This window comes from Cervus elaphus, chromosome 23, assembly GCF_910594005.1.
Source record: "Cervus elaphus chromosome 23, mCerEla1.1, whole genome shotgun sequence".
Lineage (NCBI taxonomy): Eukaryota > Metazoa > Chordata > Mammalia > Artiodactyla > Cervidae > Cervus > Cervus elaphus.
The window spans coordinates 72143529-72165859 of record NC_057837.1 but is presented as its reverse complement, the minus strand read 5'-3'; the positions used below and the strand labels follow the sequence as shown (position 1 = coordinate 72165859).

The 22331-nt window shown below is 41.9% G+C and overlaps 2 protein-coding genes across 2 annotated transcripts; both read left to right on the top strand.

Annotated features, from left to right (window-relative positions):
- The first annotated feature begins 941 nt into the window (after positions 1-941).
- SERINC3 (serine incorporator 3) lies at positions 942-21984 on the top strand. Its single transcript, XM_043882999.1, has 10 exons — positions 942-1102; positions 10106-10267; positions 10824-11014; positions 12773-12852; positions 13497-13634; positions 13761-13930; positions 14736-14826; positions 16107-16287; positions 17940-18167; positions 19312-21984. The coding sequence occupies exons 1-10, from the start codon at positions 1064-1066 to the stop codon at positions 19448-19450; spliced, it is 1419 nt and encodes a 472-aa protein (XP_043738934.1). The 5' UTR covers positions 942-1063; the 3' UTR covers positions 19451-21984.
- Positions 4219-8634, top strand: LOC122681208 (DNA endonuclease RBBP8-like). The gene is given in 3 exon segments (XM_043882998.1): positions 4219-6421; positions 6423-7992; positions 7995-8634. Coding segments are annotated over 3 exon segments (2667 nt in total). The 5' UTR covers positions 4219-5659; the 3' UTR covers positions 8330-8634.
- Positions 21985-22331: the final 347 nt, after the last annotated feature.

The window sequence follows — 22331 nt, the reverse complement described above, 5'->3', positions numbered from 1 at the left end:
ATTTGGGATTATCCTTCTGTTCTTAGACTAAAGATAAATTCCTCAGGTTAGCTATCAAGTCTTTCCATGATTGCTCCCTAATTACCTCCTCCTTACATAGTATTAGTTGCTCAGTCGTGTCCGACTTTTTGTGACCCCATGGACTGTAGCCCACCAGGCTCCTCTATCCATGGGATTCTCTAGACAAAAATACTGGAGTGGGTTTCCATTTCCTCCTCCAGGGGACCTTCCCAACTGTACATAAAGGAGACTTCATTAATGTGCATTAGAGGATACCCCAGGTTAACCTGTTATAGAAAACTGTCTCTTGAGTCTTTGAATTCTATACCGATTCTACAGCTCTGGTGGTCGGTCCATTGTTTGCTTCTTTCTTTAGGTTTTAAAGTGAATGACCCGGGGCTATTTGTTTCCATTAACCTGACTGCGAATCTAAAGGCACAGTTGAAATGTCTATTTTTTCTTGCTAGCCTCAGAAGAGACTGCTTCACATCAACTCATTCTTTTCAGCTTACAACTTCTCATTCTTTTCAGCTTACAATACAACTAACTTATTATTTTTGGCAACCTATGTCTTTTAATAAAGCACTGCTGAAAAATTAAATAGAAGAAAGTTCAGCTGCCACATAGGCTATGCAAATGATTTGCTGGTGGTGATTTTTAAGCTTGACGCATTAAATAAACTTTTATTGAGAGAATATGCCCTCATACTACTTTTTCATAATAGTCACAACATGTCATAGTGTATTTCTGTCCTTTGTCAGTCTCTTCTTAACTTGGTCATACATTCTCGTGCACTCCTGTACCCCAGATCTTGATAGAGCGCGCGCGACGGAATGCAAACGCGGTGAAGGAACGCAACCAGCTCGCCTTCTGCACCCGCCCCTACCAGTGGAGCCCCGCCTTCTCCCCGAACCCCCAGGGCTGGTGGGCGGGGCCACGCGGTGACGCAGGCCGCACGTTTCCGGCCCGAGAAACCGTCGCGTTTCTGGGGTGACGCCTCAGCCGGCAGTTAACCGCCGTGCTCGGAACCCTGGTATCGGCCACTTCCATCACCCGCGTCACCATGGGGGCCGTGCTGGGTGTCTTCTCCCTCGCCAGCTGGGTGAGTTCGGGGTCTGGTGTCTCTGTTGGTCTTATGGCTTGGGGGCGGGGGTGGGGGGGGGTCGGCGATAGGGCTCCCCAAGCCGTGAGTCCCGAACGGGCCTGGGCCCCGGAGGCCCGGGGGTTGGGGGTCCGGCCCTGGGCTGCAGAGGGTATATATATCCCGGGAGGTCCAGGGTGAAATCCGCGATGCGCTGCGGTCGGATGCGGCGGTTCTCCTTCTGCGTTTGCTGAGGAACGTAAGAGGCCAGGTCTCCATTGTTTACAATCTGATTGCCCCGCCCCCGCCAGCCTTCCGGCTCTGGACTCCTCTGGAGCTGGTGGGGGACAACCCGGGTCTGGGCTACCTGGGGCGGGGTCTCTGGTTCATTTCCAAGCGCCTTCTTAGGGTGGCGTCATTTATTTGGGCGGTGGGGGCAGGGGGTGTGTGTGGATAATATATTTATCCCATTGCACAGGATTTGCCAAAGCTACAGAGTATGTGGCAGAGGTGAGATTTTTAACCAAGGCTTGGATGCGATTCTGGCTCAAGGGAAGAAGGCTTTGTGGATTATTATTCAGAATTGGAAGTCATGGCCTGAACATTTTGGGGCCTCGTACAAGTCATTTCTTTCTGGCTTCCCTTGAAGATGAGGACCATCATCCCAGCATTCCTCACCTCCAGAGCTGTTTTGAGGATGAAGTGAATAAATGGGTTGAATCACTTTGTAAATTGTAAAACGTCATATGTGTAAAAGGAAAATTATGGTATCTATGGAAGAGAATATGCTGAGTTCAGTCATACATTCGCTTCAGAGGGGCATGATTCCTTGACATCATTTCCTTGTTTCCTAATTCCCCGACTGACTTAATTGGCCAAGGAGTCAATCTCAGCTCATTCCACTACCCTATCTTAGGGACAGACTATACTTCCATTCTTTAAGATTGTTGAACATAAAGCAAAAGAGCTGTTGGTCACTTAAGGGCCTAGATGACAGTGGCTTTCCAGTTTTTTGACCTTGCCAAAAATAAGAAATCTTACATGATTTATTTAATACAGCTGTTTAGATACAAGTTTCATGAAATAATTCTTTGCCCTCTGCTGCACTTTTTTCTGTCACAGTAAAAAAAAATCCTGGCCAGTTGAATTTTACAGTGTTTACAAATAAGTATTTTGCAAATACTTACAGTACATTTACAAAATTGCAGCATTTACAAAATAAGATTTAGGGGAAAATAGTTAGAAGGTCATTAATTAGGGAGTAAATTGATAATTTGAAACCTGAAACACATGGTGGATTTGATGTAAAGCCAAGATTTGAGTTGATGCTATCAAAGCATTTCTACCTATAAATCACTTTTATATTTTATTGATTTTTTTTTGTTCAGTGGGAACAGCAAGTAATTCAGTGTATCAGGGAATGGAGTGAGTGAGGGGAAGAATAAAAAAAAAAAAAAAGGTAAAGGGAGCCAAATCATGTAGATACCCTTTGATCAATCTAAGGACTTTGGCTTTTACTCGTAGGTGATTATGGGGATCCATTAGAGAAAAGAAGAATGATGTGAACTGACCAGAGTTTTAACAGGATTGCTGTGTGGAGAATATTTAGATGGTAGAATAGAAAGGATAAAGCTGTGTAGGGGAGGAAAAACTTTTATTCCATTCTCTGTGGGTTAGTGGTTGGGGCCTGCGAATTAAACTAAGACAAGACAAATCAGCAAGAAAAAAAAGTTTGTACTTGTGCAACCCACATACATGCAGGAGTTCTCAGGGATGAATAACTTGAAAGAGTGGTTAGAATATAGGACTTATTATATGCCTTTCTTAATGGGTGGAGGTGTGCAGGAAAGGGCTTCCCTGGGATAAATAAAGAGGTTTCTTCAGGAAAGGTGAATGGGTTTTTAGGAGAACAAACAGGAGATAAGAAAGTATGTGATAGTACTTGTTTATGTGAGTGCAGAGGTCTTTTTATCTTCTTCAAGGCAATAAAACTCCCTTGAAGGGAGAATTTATGGCAGTTGCTTCCTTCAATCAGATGAGAAATGCTCTGAGAGGGCATTTTTTTCCCTGTGTCTTTTGAATCTCACATGTCTTCATCTTAAACAAGTTTTATACTACCTCAGGGTTCTGAATAGCAGCAGGTTGCTATAGCAGCAAGAGAGGAGCTATTGCATTTAATCCAGGTGAGAGATGATAGTGGTGACTGGACCAGTGTGATAACTGAGGATGCTATGAAAGTAGCTAGATTCCGGATACATTTTGAGGTTAGAGCTGATGTGCTGATAAATGGAATGAGAGTTTTGGGAAAAGAAGGCATCAAGGATGACTGCAAGGTGTTTTACCCAGGCAACAGGAAGAGTGTGCCTGGGTCCTTGGACTCTTTAATCAATAAAAATTAGTAAGAGGCCAGACGAGAATTTCAGGCAAGCAGGAGGAAGAAAAAACAAGCAACAGGTGCCCTTGCTTGCTCCCAAGGGGTGGAGGAGCTGGTTCCTTAAATGGGATGTGGGTAGGGACGGATCAGTGGGTTGAGTAAGAGATGTGGCTGAAGTGGTCTGCTCGCCGCTCCCCCCCCCCCCCCGCCCCCGCCCCGGGCCTTGGTGCTGTCACATGCAGGGACCGTGCACAATACCCAGCTCAAAAGTAGCGGTTGCTTTGTGGCCCTGTTGTATCTTATTGTTCATGCAGACAGGTATTTTTCGTCCCTTACAGCTTCTTTGTATTCTGCTGCTCAAGGGTTGGTCCAGGTGCAAGCACTCTGGGAACGGGTCCCCAGGTTCCGGCTTATCTCAAACAGAGTTATTTACGGAGACAGGTGTGGAGCCTTATACCAAGGACACAGATGCAGAGCTCCACACCAAGGTCATCTCTGGAACTGTCTGAGCCCCATAGCAACTGTTGCCATGAACCCCCCTGATCTATAAACCAGCCTGCTCCCTCACCCCATATTAGGTACAAATACCCACCCTAATGCTCTCTAGCACCCTAACCAGTCACCTAATGCCACCCTTCCAGCGGGATTTTTTTTGTCTTGAGGCTATAAAAGTGAAAAGTGATAGTGTTCAGTTGTGTCCAATTCTCTGAGACCCCATGGACTGTAGCCTGCCAGGCTTCTCTGTGCATGGAGTTCTCCAGGCAAAATTACTGGAATGGGTACCATTCCCTTCTCCAGGGGATCTTCCCGACCCAGGGATCAAACCCGGGTCTCCTGCTAACTCACGAAGGGGTCGGCTCTCCCTGGAACGGCCCGCTCTTCTACCAGTTGGCTGTCCCTGGTCTCCCTGTAGGACGTTGGCCCTCTGTGCTAACAGCCAGTCTCCCGCTCCAGTAAACTCTCTTCTCTCATTCTGTCTCATGTCTGGAAATTCTTTTCCAACCTGCACACAGATCATGAAAATAGGGGAGTGACGTGACATATAATAAGACACGTTTGTTCTGCTGTTTGAGTACCTATTGTGTAAAAGTGCAAAAGATAGAATGCTTAGGTGGTCACCCCCACACCCTCAGGTACAGACAGTTATAAACAAGTAAGTAGGTGTACTGGTTTGCCAGGGCTGGATAACAGAAGACCATAAAGTGGATGACTTAAATAACAGAAATCGATTGGCTCGTAGTTTGGAAGCTAGAAGTCTGAGATTAAGGTATCAGCCGGGTTAGTTCCTTCTGAAACTCTGTTCCAGGTTTCTTCCCTAGTTCCTGGTGGTTTGGTAAGCAGTCTTTGGTGTTCCTTGGTTTATAGATCTCTGCCTTCATCTTCGCATGATGTTCTCCCTGTGATGCACAACTGTGTCCAGATCTCTTCTTCATATGACACCAGTAATGTTTGATTAGGAGCCCACTCTTCTCCAGTAAGACATCATTTTACCAAATTACATCTGTAGTGACCCTGTTTCCAAATCAGGTCACATTCTGAGGTACTGGGGATTAGGACATAAATGTGTGAATTTTGGAGGACATAATTCAACCGATAGCAAACAGTGGGCACTTATCATTAGTTTATTTAATTGGCTAGAGGAAAAACAGCTAAAGGAGTTAGAAGCATTTGAGTTGTGGACAAAATAAACCGGAAGCAATTAGTGTTATTGTTTTTAGCTGTAAAATGTCTGTATCTCTGTCTGTGACCAGACACAGACTTCTGTTATGGTCTTTTGACCCAGATTATAGTTAAGAATTGAGGCGAGCGGGGCCGGCAGCCCTCGGGCCCTCCCCCAACCCGTGAAAGCGCGGGCTGCCCCAAGGGGGCGGCTTGGCCGCCGCCAGTTTGGTAGGTTAGTGAGGGAGCGAGGAGAAAAGCAAACGGCCGTCTCAGACTCTCCAGTCTCAGAGCGTGCCTGCTTCCCAGCTGGGGGCTTTGGAGAATCTCGAGGCCGTCTTGTAAGCTGTGAGTAGAAGGAATCCCTTTCCCCCGACCCGGAGCGCTGAGTCCTGGCGACTACTTCCGGTCCGCAGCTGCGGGCTGACCGAAGGCGTTTGGCCCGGGGGTATTTAAACTGGCCAAAGGCAACTTCAGACCTATATAATGTAACAGAAAAGGTCAGGAAACATTAACCAATAGAAGCGTGGAGCATATTAAGCAAGATGAACCTCTCAGGAAGCAGTTGTGGAAGTCCTAGTTCTGCAGATGTATCTAATGATTTCAAGGATCTTTGGACAAAACTGAAGGAGTATCATGATAAGGAAGTACAAGGTTTACAAGTGAAAGTAACCAAACTGAAAAAGAAACGAATTTTAGATGCACAAAGACTAGAAGAATTCTTCACCAAAAATTAACAGCTGAGAGAGCAACAGAAAGTCCTTCATGAAACCATTAAAGTGTTAGAAGATCGATTAAGAGCAGGATTGTGTGATCGCTGTGCAGTAACTGAAGAACATATGCGGAAGAAGCAACAAGAGTTTGAAAATATTCGGCAGCAGAATCTTAAACTTATCACAGAGCTTATGAATGAAAAGAACACTCTGCAGGAAGAAAATAAAAAGCTTTCTGAACAGCAGCAGCAGAAAATTGAGAATGATCAGCCACATAAAGCAACTGATCTTGAATCCGAGGAAGATGTTATTCCAGATTCACCAATAACAACCTTTTCATTTTCTGGCACTAATCGGCTACGAAGAAAGGAGAACCTCCGCGTCCGATATGTAGAGCAAACACATGCTAAACTGGAGCAGTCTGGCTGTGCACATGAATTGAGAAAAGTACCAAAGTCTTCAGCTCATCGACAACATAAGCCTAATAAGGAAAGTGAAATTCTAGTGGCTGACACTTGTGATCAGAGTCAAGCTCCAGTGGCTAAACCACATGGAAAAAGCAGTTATCCTCCTGATAGTTTAGCTACAGTAGTCTGCTGAAACACTTGGACTTTGTGTTCAAGAAGAATCTGAATCTCGAGGCCCTCGGAGCCCTGTTGATGATGAACTCTACCGCTGTCTGGAAGGGGATCACAAAAAACAAGGTTTTGAGGAATGTAGAAGAAATAGTGAAGATAATTTAAGGTTTTCAGATTCAAAGACTCCTCTTCAAGAAGAATTGACTAATCGGGTATCATCTCCTGTATTTGGAGCTACCTCTAACGTGAAAAGTAGTTTAGGTTTGAATACAAGTTTGTCCCCTTCTCTTTTAGAGACTGGGAAAAAAACCCATCTGAAAACAGTGCCCCTCAGCAACACTTGTGCTTCTGGACTAGAGAAACCTAGGTCAAAATCTGAAGACGGAGCCCTTATCACACATCATCTTCTTGGGACTGAAGTAAACAAGATCCCTAATCAGTCATCTTCTAATAAGCAGATGCTTATAAATAAAAATACAAGTGAACCCCTAAGTGAGCAGGATAGTATTGATCACATTAAAGATACTGATAAAGATAAACATGTGGTACCCCTGAAGTCACTGGGAGGCAGAACCAAGAGGAAGAAAATTGAGGAAGAAAGTGAAGATGAAGTAATCTGTCCCCAAGCCTCCTTTGATAAAGAAAATGCTTTTCCTTTTCCACTGGATAGTCATTCTTCCATGAATGGAGACTATGTGATGGATAAACCTCTGGATCTGTCTGATCGATTTTCAGCTATCCAACGTCAAGAGAAGAGCCAAGGAAGTGAGAACTCTAAAATCAGATTTAGGCAAGTGACTCTCTATGAGGCTCTGAAGCCCGTTCCAAGGGACTCTTCCTCAAGCTGCAAGGCCTTGAGCAGGAGCTGTGAGCTAACCAAAGACTCCCCAGAAGAGCCCTGTTTACAGGAGTCCCTTTTCCAGTCCTTGAGTAAATCTCCAGATAATAAAACACTGTTACAAATAAAGGAAGAAAACCCAGTATTTAAAATCCCTCTTCGTCCACGTGAAAGTTTGGAGACAGAGAATCTTTTTAATGACACAAAGGGTGCTGGTTCTCATGAGCCTATAAAGATAAAAACCAGATCCATCCGTGGAGCATGTGAAGTTGCATCAGTTCTTCAGTTAAATCCATGTAGAATTGCTAAAACAAAACCTCTACAAAACAACCAAGATGTATCCTTTGAAAATATCCAGTGGAGTATAGATCCAGGAGCAGACCTTTCTCAGTATAAAACGGATGTTACTGTAGATGATACAAAGGATGGCAGTCAGTCAAGACTAGCAGGAGAGACAGTGGACATGGACTGTACGTTGGTTAGTGAAACCATGCTCTTAAAACTGAAGGAGCAAGAGCAGAAGGGAGAAGAGAGTCCAAATGGAGAAAGAAAGATGAATGATAGCTTGGAAGACATGTTTGATCGGACGACACATGAAGAATATAAGTCCTGTTTGGCAGAGAGCTTCCCCCAGGTAGCAGATGAAGAGAAGGAATTGTCAACTACTACAAAAAAAACAAACACTCCTGGTGATAAACAAGATAAAGTCAAACAGAAAGCATTTGTGGAGCCATATTTTAAAGGTGATGATAGACTGAATTACAAAATTTTCCTCATATTGAGGTTGTTCGGAAGAAAGAAGAGAGAAGAAAATTACTTGGACACACATGTAAGGAATGTGAAATTTATTATGCAGATTTTCCAGCAGAAGAAAGAGAAAAGAAGTTGGCTTCCTGCTCAAGACACCGATTTCGCTACATTCCACCCAACACACCAGAGAATTTCTGGAAAGTTGGTTTTCCTTCTACTCAGACTTGTATGGAAAGAGGTTACATTAAAGAAGACCTTGATCCTTGTCCTCGTCCAAAAAGACGGCAGCCTTACAATGCAATGTTTTCTCCAAAAGGCAAAGAGCAGAAGACATAAATGTTGAAGCAAAAACAGAAGAGAGGACAATTTTCTTTTTAGTTATTTATAGTTAAAGTTGGTGTTAAACGTTGATTTTTTTTGAACTTCTGTAAACTGGTTTATAAATCATTTTTCTATTGAAAGTGTTTTTAAATGGCATTTACTCATCACACAGACAACTATTTAAAAATGTGGATAAGTTTATGTTGTATTTTCTTGTTTTTGCACCTTGTAAATAACGAGGTGCTTTTATTTTGCACTCTAAATTAAGAGTTGTATATTACTTTATTTGGTAATACCTAATTACAATTTTGAAAATACAATAGCTATAGTCTGAAAAAAAAAAAATAAAGAATTGAAGGCTCAGGCTGGGTGGTCAATTCCCCATGGCTGTTTTGATTATGGATATTACTGGTCATCGTGATACATGGAGCCCCTTCTATGAAAGGCATTATGCTAGGTGCTATATACTGCTGACATTATCTCATAAAAGATTGTTACTGGGGCCATACGGTAAACCAGAATCCCCCAGTGTCTGCATCTGCTGTTTCTGCTGATGATTCTGAATTAGCCTATCCTTGTAATGTGACTTGGTAACGTCACCTGTCAAAGCAATTCAAGTGGTTTCCTAATCAGTCATATAGAAGAATGACTCAAAGTGTGTCCTCTCATCTGGAATGCTTGTTAGGAGAGTTTAGCTGACCGAAGAACCAGGTGACTCTTTTTTTAAGTGAGGGGAAGTTCACATAACATAAGATTAACTATTTTAAAGTGTATAATTGTGTCATTTAGTACATTCACATGTTGTGCTGTCATAACATATGTCTGGTTCCAGAACATTTTCATCACCCCAAAGAGAAACTCAGTATCCACTTAGCAGTCACCTCTCCTCCTTGCTCCCTCCAGCCTCTGGAAACCACTGCTCTGCTTTCTGTTGCTAGATTGACCTGTTCTGGGTATTTCACATGAATGAAATCACACAGTATGTGACCTTTTGTGTTTGGCTTCTTTCACTTGGCATGTTTTCTAGGTTCATCCATGTTGTACCAGCCATCAGTACTTCATTTTTATGGCTAAATAATATTCCACCCTTTGTGGGTATACTGTATTTTATTTATCCATTCATCAGTTGATGGACACTTCGGTTGTTTCTGCCTTTCAACAATTGTAGCTGGTGCTGTTTTGAACATTCATGTCCAAGTTTTGTTTGAATACTTGCTTCAGTTCTTTTGGGTATATGTGTGAGTTGGAGTTACTGGGTCATATGATAATTCTATGTTTAACTTTGAGGAATCTCTGGGTTACTCTTAAATAAAGCCAGAAGTCTTTTTGCTTTCATTATTTGTAAGGGTTTCTGTGTAATGTTGCCTTATGCTGTAATATTAGATTTGATAGCTAGAATTCTCAGAAGTCAGCAGGTGGAGTTAGGGTTCTGTTTTTCTCAGTATTAAGATTCATTGTTTTTAAATAAAATATGCTGTCTGTGGGAACATAACCAACACTTATGGGCCTTTACTGTGTTTTAAGTACTGTGTTGAGTGCTCATTTAATACAGCAGTGTCTGAAGAAGGAAGATTCTGTTACAGATGGATAAATAAGCTTACATTTTGTAACTTGCTGAGGTACAATGGTAGAAATAATACTGACTCCAGAACTCATGCCTTTAACCTCTTCCTCCCAGCTCTGATTCTCAGATACGGCTCTCAGAGCCTGGTGGGCCTTGCCTTCTGTCCTGGATGTCAGGAAGGAGGCCGCTGAAGGCCGTCTCACATGGGGACGCCGGGCTCGTTACAGGTCCCGTGCCTTTGTGGTGGTGCGTCATGTTTGCTGTGCAGTTGCTGTCCCAACAGTAAGAACTCCACCTTGACTCGCCTCGTCTATGCTTTCATCCTCTTCCTGGGCACCATTGTCTGTTGTATCATGTTTCATGAGGGGATGGAGACTCAGCTGAAGAAGGTAAGTAGAAGTAACAGTAGCCTTATTAATGTAGTGGTTTTAATTATTTTTATATTTTGCAAAAATTCTAGTTGTAATTGGTACTTATTTCTTCAGTGTTGTGAAACTCAATCAAGTTCAGTGGATTGGCTGGGATCGTAAATTTCAGTTCTAGTCAAGACAGAATAGGAAGGTATTAGTCTTTTTCCAAAGTAAAGGTAGTATCAGAAGCAACATCTTTAGTTTAACAACTTTGGAAAAGATACTAAAAGACTGGCCCTAAAGCTCTACCTTTTAAATAAAGTATATTTAATTTTAAACATTTAATCTAGACTAGCCCTCATTTGCAGACAGGGGCCAAAAAGAGAGCACTTGACTTTTATTTTCAAAATGCAACTTGTTCATATTGTTTGGTGACAAGACTGTAAGTGAATTGAAAGCCAAAGCAAAAAGTCCAAGAGGAGGGTCTTGCGGTTGTTGAAGTGGCCAGTTTTATAAATCCAGACTTTTCTATGGTGGAATCAAATCTCTCTTTAAATGTGGATATTTCCATAGTATTAAAATGTTTTTTTTCCAGATACCTGGATTCTGTGATGAAGGACTTAGTACCAGGATTACTGATATTATTGATAAAGATTGTGATGTGCTGGTTCGTTATAAAGCTGTGTATCGAATCAACTTCGCCTTGGCTGTCTTCTTCTTTGCCTTCTCTCTGCTCATGTTAAATGTGAAAACAAGTAAAGATCCCAGAGCAGCGATACACAATGGGTACGTAGGAATTATTTATTGTTAACTTGTCATGGTGTTGTATCTTTGCCTTAAGCAGTTAATGTTGCAATTTTGATGAAAGCAGTAAAGTATATAAATCAGTGGCCCAGATACACTTCTCATCTATTATACATGGGAAGTTGTTTCAAGGTCATTTTCAGTTGGAGCCCTGCAGTATAGTGGAGGTAGAGTGGACAACGAGAATCTTTTTTTTTTTTTTTTGTATTATTTATTTAGTATTTTTAAAAAATATTTTTGCTTCAGGTTCCTAGATTTCTCTGCATACCTGTGAAACTGTTCAAGCATTGTACTAGGCACTTCACACACACAAACACACATTTTTTTTCTTTCTATTTTTAAAAGATAAACATATACCTGATATATTTAGACAGGATGCGGCTGCTGCTACTGCTGCTAAGTCACTTCAGTTGTGCCCGACTGCGCGGCCCCATAGACGGCAGCCCACCAGGCTCCCCCGTCCCTGGGATTCTCCAGGCAAGAACACTGGAGTGGGTTGCCATTTCCTTCTCCAATGCATGGAAGTGAAAAGTGAAAATGTAGTCGTTCAGTCGTGTCCGACTCTTTGCGACCCCATGGACTGTAGCCTACTAGGCTCCTCCGTCCAGGGGATTTTCCAGGCAAGAGTACTGGAGTGGTATGCCATTGCCTTCTCCGTTAGACAGGATACAGAAAGATAAATAGTGAATATATTTGGGCCACTGATTCACATATTCTGTTGCTTCCCATTCCTCATCCCCAGTTCCTCTTGTACATGTATTTCAGAGAGGTTAAATAAATTGCCTGAGATCTCTCAGCTAGAGAGGGTTGCCACTAGGATTGAAAGTCAAATCCGTTTAGCTTCAAAGTTGCTTTCTTTCCACGCTGCTATGCAAAGCAGTGTTTAAAGGTTGACTGAAAGCCAGATTTGGTCCTGTGATGAGCTGTGTGATTGTGGGCAAGGGATTTATGTCCACTTGCCTGATGTGCTGCTTGCCATACTGAGATGCTGAGATTTGCAGCAGAGACGGGAAGACACATCTTGTGTCCGCCTCCCTGAAGGCCAGAGGCTGTAGATACTTACGGGATAAAGAAGCAGGGTAGTCTGAGGTGTGGGAGTGGAAGGTAAGGAACAGGTGCTGTAATCAGTGTTCTGCACAGGTCTTTATCTGAATTACAGGCTTCTTAACAGGATACTTAACATAATCAGGGGGTGGAGTTTTTGGCACTCTGAATTCATTGAACCACCTGGGCAGGCCCTGTTGTAGGGTCAGTAGTCCCAACCAGTCTTAACCAGCTTGAACTGGACAAAAACTAACTCCTGGTTTCTGAAAAACAGCTTAAGTTCCCGTTGCTGTAGCAGCCCATACATCAGAGGCAAGTATCTATAGGGATGGTTAAAGAGTCTTGGGAAATATTATCTAGGCTGTAGGTTGAAAGGTATGAAATTTGAAAAAAATTTAGACAAGCCTTGTGAAGGTAAGGCCACAAGCGGAGGAGTTCTTTAACGAGCTGTTAAAACAGGGAAACTCTAAGGTAATGTGTTTCTTTCTTATAAATGTGAATGATTTGGTCTCTGTGCTAATGTTAGTCCTCAAATCGTGTGAAATACTGAGTGAAGTAGCTTCATGTCAGATGAAGAAACAAGCCCAATCATGTTGGAAGTGGCTAGTAAGACTTTATTTTTGCATTTCAGAAGTTCATTTTCTCAGTGAAAGGGAAAAATTAGCAGTTCATAAATGTACTTTTATATTTTAATAGATTTTGGTTCTTCAAAATTGCTGCCATTGTTGGTATCATGGTTGGATCTTTCTATATCCCTGGAGGCCACTTCAACACAGGTATGGTTCGCTATAACGGGGGTTAATTATAATGTGTACACACTCTACAGATGACTGCATTCATTACTGATTTTGCAGAACTGATAATTAAATGAGATGGTGTCCAATTATCATGACTTGATACTAATATTAAGATATTAATTGACTGATGAAAGCCAGGAGGCATTCAGCCTACTTCTCAGCTATTCTGAAACCAGATGTTAATTGTTTGCCAATATTTTAGGTTTCCCTTCTCACTTGGCAATACGAAGTTAATCGGCCTTGTGAACATAAGGATTTGTAACCATGTACTCCACTATCCCCGTTTTAACCTGCTTCCTTATTGTGGCATCACATGACATTTGTAGATTTCCACTGTGATTTATATCCCTATGAGTAAAGGAAAGGGCTTATATCTTTTCCAGTTGGAATGTCAGACCATGGGCTCCCCTTAGCACAAGCTAGAATAGATTTTAAAAGGCCTGAAGCCCAACACAACACTTACCACAGAATGCCTTTGAGTTTGGAATTGGAATAATCTTGCTGTACTGCTTGAGACAGAATATGTCGCCTTCTCTTACTTGAAACCTTTTTAGTGTGTGGGACAGTAACATTGTGATACGTTGCTCCTGTGGTCAAGAATAACGCTGTGGTCTGGTTTGCAGCCTGGTTTGCTGTTGGCATGGTTGGGGCTGCCTTCTTCATCCTCATCCAGCTGGTGCTGCTGGTGGACTTCGCTCACTCCTGGAGCGAGTCGTGGGTGAACCGAATGGAAGAAGGGAATCCAAGATGCTGGTATGCTGGTAGGTGTCGGGCCTCTGGGAGAGCCGTACTGCGTTCTCCTGTGTTAAACTGGGTGAGGGTTGACCCTCGTTAGTTTAAAAGTCTGTCGCAGCTGTGAGCATTCACGTTCCTTTTCTTTTTTCTAGCTTTACTGTCTGTCACAAGCTTGTTTTATATCCTGTCAATCATCTTTGCCGGCTTGCTGTACAAATACTACACCACACCAGACGGCTGCACGGAAAACAAGTTCTTCATCAGTTTTAATCTGATCCTTTGCGTGGTGATTTCTGTTTTGTCAATCCATCCAAAAATTCAGGTATGGTTATGATTTCTGCTTCTTCCTCCTATGATAGATTTTTAATTAATGCTAAACTTGAAACCTAGGTAACCTTTTATATGAATTTATGTCCAAGTTTATCTACTTAAACATTTTTCTACTTTAGCATGATAAAGTCTTCATAATTGTATCTTAATCATAAAATGTGCCGTTGAATGTCAGTATTATAATTCAATGAATAATTTCCCTATTTAAGGGGAAGAAAAGAACTATGTAACTTGAGAATTTATTGTCCTTATAAAATTGTTTATATCACAAGAATGATTCTTAGAAATCTTTAGCAGAGATATTTTAGGGGAATTAAACTAGAAAAATAATTGATTTTAATATTTAAAACATAACTCATGCTCCTGAGTTTGCTCATTTAAATACCATATTTTTAAAATTAATGGATTTTTAGATATGAAATATGAAAAAAACATCACCTCTCCTTTTAAAAGTGAGAAAACTGAAGGTCCAGAGAGTTGATGGGTTACCTAGCTAGTTAAGGGCAAAGCTTAGCTTTGATTTCACTATACCAGGGAACTAGTGGTAAATCCAAGCCTTTGTATGATACACAGGAATTTCCAAGGTTATGAAATGCCTGAGAATTGGTGGTACATGCCTCCTCTTTCTTGGTTATTTTTCAAGCTAACTTAAACTGAAAGGTTACTTGTCATCTTTCAGCTGTCAAGCAGAATCAGCAGGTCTCAATGACAGCTCAGTGGGTCCCAGGAAGTACACTTTGTTTTAGAAATTCGGCCATTGCAGTTCCTATGGCGTGGTTTTCTTTTCGATTGCATAGGAACACCAGCCTCGTTCCGGCCTCCTGCAGTCTTCTCTCATCACCCTCTACACCATGTACCTCACGTGGTCAGCCATGTCCAATGAACCTGGTAAGGAAATTTTAATAGCGCATTCACTTGATGGAAAGAAGGTAAGAAATGGGAGTTCTCTGGCAGTGCAGTGGTTCGGGCTCAGCTTTCACTGCTGTGGGTGTAGGCGTGATCCCTGGTTGGGAAACTTAAGATCCCAGAAGATGTGCCATCCACACCAGGAGTAAAAAAAGCACGAAATTGCTCCTTTGGTGGGTGCCAGAACTGAACTGGAGCAAATGTCAGACAAACAGGTGAACAGACAAAAACTTCATTTAAATGTACAATGTCTTTGGTATTTACTTTTCAAGTTTTATTCTCCATGTCTGCACCTAGCTGCTCAGAGCTGACAGCCTAAAGGACCACCTAGAGGACCTTTGTATAGTCCAGGCTTTGCCCTGGACTAAATCCGATTAGTTAAGAGCTAAACAAGGCAGCGTTGTTTTGGCCCTTTGTAGAATTATGTTAATTGAATTTATGTTGGTGGTACAGGCTTCAGAAGAAATAGCTGCGGGAAATCTCGTTTTGTAAGTCTTATGGGATTGTTTCTCAATAGGGTATCCTGTGGACTAGTTTTCAAGGAAAATCATTACTGCAGACCATCCAATGACGACTCAAACTTATTTTTATTGTATTCCTATGTAACTGCAGAAACAGGACTAGGGATAAACTCCTTGTGCTTTTTTTAAAAAAAATAACCAGGCCAAATTTATTGACTCAAACCTTATTTTGCAAACAAATTTATCTTTTTTAAACTTTGTTTGATACTGGATTACAGTTGATTAACAATGTTGTGGTAGTTTCAGGTGTGCAGCAAAGGGATTCAGTTGTACGTTTCCCCATTTAGGCTGTTACGTAACATTGAGCAGCGTAGGTCCCTGTTGGTTATCCATTTCAAATACAACAGTGTGTACATGTCCATCCTAACCTCCCCACCACCCTTCCCCCTGGTAACTGTAAGTTCCTTCTCTAAGTCTGTGTAAACTCCTTATGCTTTAAGCACACAACTGTAGAGCCCCAAAGACTTGCTAGTTAAACTTCAAAACCAGTGAAATCAAGATTGACATTTATGAAATTGGACAAATACTCTGTTGATGTAGTTTCTTTACTCTTTCTCGAAAACCGAGTCTTTGGTTGCAACATAGATGTGTTGCTGACTGCCCAGTTGCAGGTTCTCCGAAGTATAAAACATTCTCATGTTTGAAATTGTGTTGACTGAGTGATGTGTAAACACACCCCTCAAATCTTTTTGGACCCCGATGAGTTATCCCTAAAGATAAAAAGCAGTTTCTCGTTATCAGATCGTTCCTGCAACCCTGGCCTGTTGAGCATCATTACGCACATGACCTCATCCACCTTGGCTCCTGCGAATACAACTGCTCCAGCCCCTACCCCTGCTGTGCCATCACAGAGTGGGCCTTCTCTGAATAAAGAGAATTTCATTGGGCTGTTAGTCTTCGTTCTCTCCCTTTCCTATTCTAGGTAAGTTAAAAAGTCCTTGACTTGCCTCAGTTAACCCTGTAGTTTCTATAAATTCAATAAATCCTCTTGTGAAATAATACCCCCCAGCCTTACTTAAGAGATATGTTCTCCTTTGTATAGGAAGATAAAGCCCTTCCCTGACCTGACTCTAGATTAGCTAGAATAGTGGCTCTGAAATTTGGTTGGCTTATGTTTTTTTTTTTAAAGCAATCTTTATTTTATGATCATTGTAAACAGTATAAGCAACTAGCAGAATTTTATGCACGAAATGTTCAAGTCGGTAGCTAATCCAAGACCCCAGATACAACCTATGTTAGCAGTTTGCACTCATTCTCTCACCTATTTTTATTGATATTGTCTATCTAATAGTATGTGATATCTTAGTAATTTTAAAATGTGAAATAATACAAATAGGCAAGGATATATTTATATAAACTAACAGCGTAAGTGAGGGCAGTTTAAAGTAGGAAATGAAATTGTCCTCCCTCTTAAATTCACCTCTTCTGTGGTTAAATTTTGGCACATATTATTTCAAGCTTTTTTCTTTTGTTTATATTTACTATTTATTGATCTATTTGTATCTATATTGTTATGTATATTTTTATAGTTGGATAATTTTATATCACTTGATATATAATTTAAAAAGAGAACATACTATATAATAGTATAACAGTATACTGTTCTGAAATACATATGAATTTGTCATAATTTGGACAGCTTTGCACATACAATGTGTAGTTTTACCCTTTTCTTCTTTTTTTTTAATGATTGCTTAAAATATGGGTTGGCAATCTACAGCCCTTGGGCTGACTTCCTATTTCTCTAAATAAAGTTTTATTGGCTTATAGCTGTGTTCATTTTTTTCATGCTCTCTGTGACTATTTTTGTTTATTTCCTTTGATTCTTGATCTTAAGAGGAAAGCTTTTAATCTTTTACTATTAAATACAACTTTTTCATAGAGGCCCTTTATTAATTTGAGGAAGTTTTCTATTTCTAGTTTGAGTTTTTATCATAAAGTATCAGATTTTTGCCAAAAAAATTTTTTTAATGTCTGCTGAGATGTTCATGTGGAATTTGTCCTTTATTTATATGTACTTTTTAAATTCAATCATTTAACAAACTTTTAGTGAGTATCTGCTGTGTACTAGAAATGCATAGATGACTAAGGTCATTGCCAGAAGTTCTGTGAATAGCAAGGAAGACAGAAGTGGTTAAGTGATATGGCAGAAGGAAGAGTAAGGAGCTACAGAAATTTAATGTAGCCTAGTGATGGGGTGACATCAGAGAAGCCTTCCTAGAGGACACGGCATGATGAGAGAGTTAAAGAGTGAGTAAGTTAGCTGGGCGAAGATGGGCATTGCATTCCTAGCAAAGGAGAGATCCTTCTGAAGTCCTGGAAGCAGACACCATAAGCAGAGTGTATTTTGGGAAGCCCCTCCAGGCAGTTAAAGCATCAAATTGTAACTGTTAGGAATACTGTCTCTGTCTTGTGATGGCAGGCAGCAGATCAGAACTTTAAGCAAACCCTTCAGAAGCCCTTCAGTCCCCAAAGCAGGAGCAGTTTAGAAATAACCTTCACGTGTACAGGCCCGTGACAGCACTTCATCTTCATGGCCTCCTTCTGACTTACCTTCCTGGGATCCCTTTCCAGCATCCGCAATTCCAGCAATAGCCAAGTCAGTAAGCTGACGCTGTCAGGAAGTGACAGCGTGATCCTCCGTGATACGGCGGCCAGCGGTGCGAGTGATGAGGAGGATGGACGGCCTCGGCGGGCAGTGGACAACGAGCGCGAGGGGGTGCAGTACAGCTACTCCGTCTTCCACCTCATGCTCTGCTCGGCCTCGCTGTACATCATGATGACCTTGACCAACTGGTACAGGTAGGAGGCAGAGACCCGAGGGAGGACCTCTTAGCCCCTTGGGGTTGCCCGTAAAAGCTCCTGACCTCAGAATCCCCTTCTTTTACCCATATAAAGAAAGTGTGTTCAGTGCTCACACTTTTCTGAAATATTTCTGTTTTTTTCTCCTCTTGCATTTAAAATCCAGTTGGAATGCTTACAGTGAAAATCATGGGAAGCCCTTCCAAACTTGAGTAACTTGAGAGAGAAAATCATGACATAAAGCGATCTGACTTGTCTTTGTTCACCGAGTTTTCTTTGTCTAGAGATGGCCGTGTATTCTGATCAAAGGAAACATCTGGTAAAGCAGGGAAGATTCAGTAAATTCATTTCAGTCTTGAATTTTACCAGTAGGTAGAACAGCCAGATGGAGAAGGCTTTGGCACCCCATTCCAGTACTCTTGCCTGGAAAATCACATGGACGGAGGAGCCTGGTAGGCTGCAGTCCATGGGGTCGCGAAGAGTTGGACACGACCGAGTGACTTCACTTTCATTTTCATGCATTGGAGAGGGAAATGGCAACCCACTCCAGTGTTCTTGCCTGGAGAATCCCAGGGATGGGGGAGCCTGGTGGGCTGCCATTTATGGGGTCACACAGAGTCGGACACGACTGAAGTGTCTTAGCAGCAGCAGCAGCAGCAGAATAACCAGATGTTCCTGAAGAACTTTTTGCAAGGAATGGTCAGGGTTCTTCATGCAGGCTAAAAGATAAAAGCTGTTTGAGTGGCAGAGCCCCCTGCTCATAAAAACAAAAAAATAGCAACTTTCTCAAGTCCCTTCTGGTAACTGAGTACAGAGTAGTGTCAGGCAAGTTTCAGTGGAGAATTTCTTAGCTTTTGCTGAGGCGCCGCTGTATGCTGAAATTAGGCTCCTTTACTTAACTCTCAGGGGCTTCCCAGGTGGCTCAGTGGTAAAGAATCTGCCAGCCAAGAGGAGACGTGGGTTCGATTCCTGGGTCGGGAAGATCCCCTGGAGAAGGGCATGGCAACCCACTGGAGTATTCTGGCCTGGGAAACCTCATGGACAGAGGAGCCTGACGGGCTACAGTCCCTGGGGTTGCAAAAGAGCTGGACACGACTTAGTGACTCAACAGCAGCAACCACCTAACTCTCTGCTATTTTCTCAGCCCTGATGCAAACTTTCAGAGCATGACCAGCAAGTGGCCAGCTGTGTGGGTCAAGATCAGTTCCAGCTGGGTCTGCCTCCTCCTCTACGTCTGGACCCTCGTGGCTCCGCTCGTCCTCACCAATCGAGACTTCAGCTGAAGCTCTAAGTGCCAAGGACACCACTGAAATTCATAAAGGTGTCCTTTGCTGAAAGCTCATATACTGTTTACTTTCGCTTCAACTAATATATTAAGCAAATGCTCTGCAAATAAGACTATATCCACGTTTATATCGGAGGGCAAGATGGAATAATGCTTGATGCAGGATCAGAACCTTTCATTTATATCTCTATTATGTTTATTTGTAAGGCTAGAGAGCAAAAGGAACAGATTGTGTTTTAAAGTGAACTACAGCTGTGCTGTGAAGAGAGTTCTTTATTAAGACTTGTAGGTTCCTACAACTTTGATTTAAAATGTAAGACAGAAAAATGCTGGATATTTGAGGTTGTCATTAATATATTTCTATTGCAGTATCTTTAAAGAGCAAGATAATTATAATGATGCATTTCTATGACAGTTTTCTTCTGTGAAAGTCTTTACTGTGTGATATAGGCCCTTCAGTCCTTAAACTCAGTGCTTGGGGAAAGGAGTCTGTGTGCAGGTCTTGTCCCAGAAGAGGGGTTTTTGGTATGGCTGCTGCTTCTACGTCTTGAGTTTTTTTATTTCCTTTTTATTTTTATACTACAGCATTGATGCTGCTTGATTCAAGCCTGTGGCTTTGCTAGAAATGTTAATTTCAATAAACGCTTTGTATGTTTGGTTAAACTGAAGATTCACTTGAAAAACTGGTGCAGCTTTAGTCTATGTCATTATCTTGTTATGAGTATGTAAAAATATAAATGCATGTGAATATATTATATTTGCACTATAAAGGTATTTGATTAAAATAGACTTAAGCTTTTTAAGGTCCTTTCTTTAACAGCTTTGATGAGTTAGCAGCATTCTAGGTTTTTCATTTTTTTAGACTTCTTTGGGCAGTAAGGTTTATAAAGCATCTTCTGGAATGCCCTCCTATTCCTTTTAAAATTTAAGCTCTGACCAGTGAGTAAAGTCTTGAACTCATTCAGAAATTCTACTAAATATCTTCCCTGGGCAAGACACTTGGGTAGATGAGAGATAAGGCTTGCATTCTCTGGAAGCTTCTTTGGGAGAGGTAGCACACAGGGATGTAGGATAGAGCAGTCTGCTTGTTCAGCGAAGGTTTACTGCATGTTCTGGGTCCCGTCAGGCCTGGGATACAGCCTTAAACATGACAGACACCGGCTCTGCCAACTTGGAGCTAAAGAGTTTCAAAGACGGTGAAAAGAGCTGACAGGTGATACAGCGTGTTGTAATTAGTGCTGTGATTTAGGAATTGCAGAGAACTCACAAGAGAGGTGCTGGGTGGGGAGTGTCAAGGTAGGCTTCCTGGAAAAGTGATATCTAAGCCAAGAAATGTTAGACGTTCACTAATGAGAGGAATAGGGGAGTGGAGTGGCATTGCTGAAAGATAGACTAAACTGTATGTTAAGGGTAGGGAGATTTAAAAAAAAATATCGTGTTCAGTGAAGCTTTAATGGGGAGAAGTGGTCAGGGACCAGGCCACGAAGGGCTTTGTAAACCACACTGAAGAGTTTGGACCTTGGGCAGGGGCAGCAGGGAACAGACGGTGCCATGGGCAGATGGTCTCGTCAGTCATTGCGGCTGATGTCTGGAGAAGGGATCTAGAGATGAGACCGGGGCAGTTCTTACGAGGTTTGAAACAGAGAAGTCAAGTGACGAGAGAGAGAAATGGACAGCTGAGAGCTCCTCAGTAACTAAACATTTAACTTGGCAGTTGATCAGCTGTGGGAGAGAGGTCGATTCCTGAGTGATGCTAGTTTAGCCACCTGAAATCTCTGGTGGTTCTGTTTATATGGTGAGAAAAACCAGAAGGGGAGGAACAACCTGCGCTAGAAGAAAGATGGAGGTGATCTCTGAAGATGGCTGTTTGGGTTTGGAAGCATGCTTTGTTATTTTCTGTCAGACTGATCAGTAAATATTTACTGAGTATATACTATGCTTTACGACCTTAGGCGAATGACAAGCCATCTGAGCCTCAGTGTTTCCTTTGTTTGAAAGTTTATCTTGGTACAGAAGAGAATTTAGAGAGTAAAATTACTTTGCAAAGTGCTTAACCATTATAAGCACACTGGCGGTAGCTGCTCGTCTCCACGTGGGCTAAACTGAGACTGGTCAATAGAGGTCAGAGATGGTCAGTCTAACGGAGGTGAGATTTGAGGCTTCTTAAAGAATTAGACAGGGCCTAGAGGGGACAGTCTCAGCTGAGCTGAAGGTGCGGGGTTAGGAAGCAGGGCTTGATAGGAACTGTTGGAACTGCCACCATTTAAACCAGTACTTTATGCCATGGCTCAGAGATAAAATTGCCAGGGATGTGGGAGACAGTTAAGGAAGGTATAACTTACTCTGCCGGTGTAAAGCAGTCACCCCATTTTCCTTAAAGAAGAGCCAGCCAGATTAAGACTTTTAAGGGTCCTGAACTTTAATAACATCACTGTGTACCACCCCTCCCCCACCTTATGTCACTTAAAAGCAATACTAAACTGTAAAATAAGTGTAACAGAGTCCAATAAAGTTTTTATTTTTTTCTCATGATGATAACTTCGATATTAATTTGAAATAACAAATTCTCTTTTAAAACCGAAGGGGCAGTGTCCCAACTTTACTTGGTTATATACTAAGAGCAAGTTAAAGCTGGCCTGTTGCTAGGACACCCAGTAGAATACTCAAGACTCAAGTGAATTATACATGTTGAGTGCTGAATTATACACATGCATTAAAAAAACATCAGTATTTTCAGTAAGCTCAGGATTCCACTGTAAAGGAAGAGGGTATTTTGAATCCTCAGACCTCATGGTGTCATCCCATTCTAGAAGAGTCCCCTGGTGTCTCATCGCCCCCTCTGTCCCCCACTGTTGCTCGGGCCCTGGCTCTGAGGTCAG

Excerpts from the sequence above, each read along its gene's own strand:
- SERINC3 (XM_043882999.1), top strand. The coding sequence starts at position 1,064 with ATGGGGGCCGTGCTGGGTGTCTTCTCCCTCGCCAGCTGG. Across the intron at positions 16,288-17,939 it reads CTCTCCCTTTCCTATTCTAG|CATCCGCAATTCCAGCAATA; the intron begins GTAAGTTAAAAA and ends ATCCCTTTCCAG. Across the intron at positions 18,168-19,311 it reads ACCTTGACCAACTGGTACAG|CCCTGATGCAAACTTTCAGA; the intron begins GTAGGAGGCAGA and ends CTATTTTCTCAG.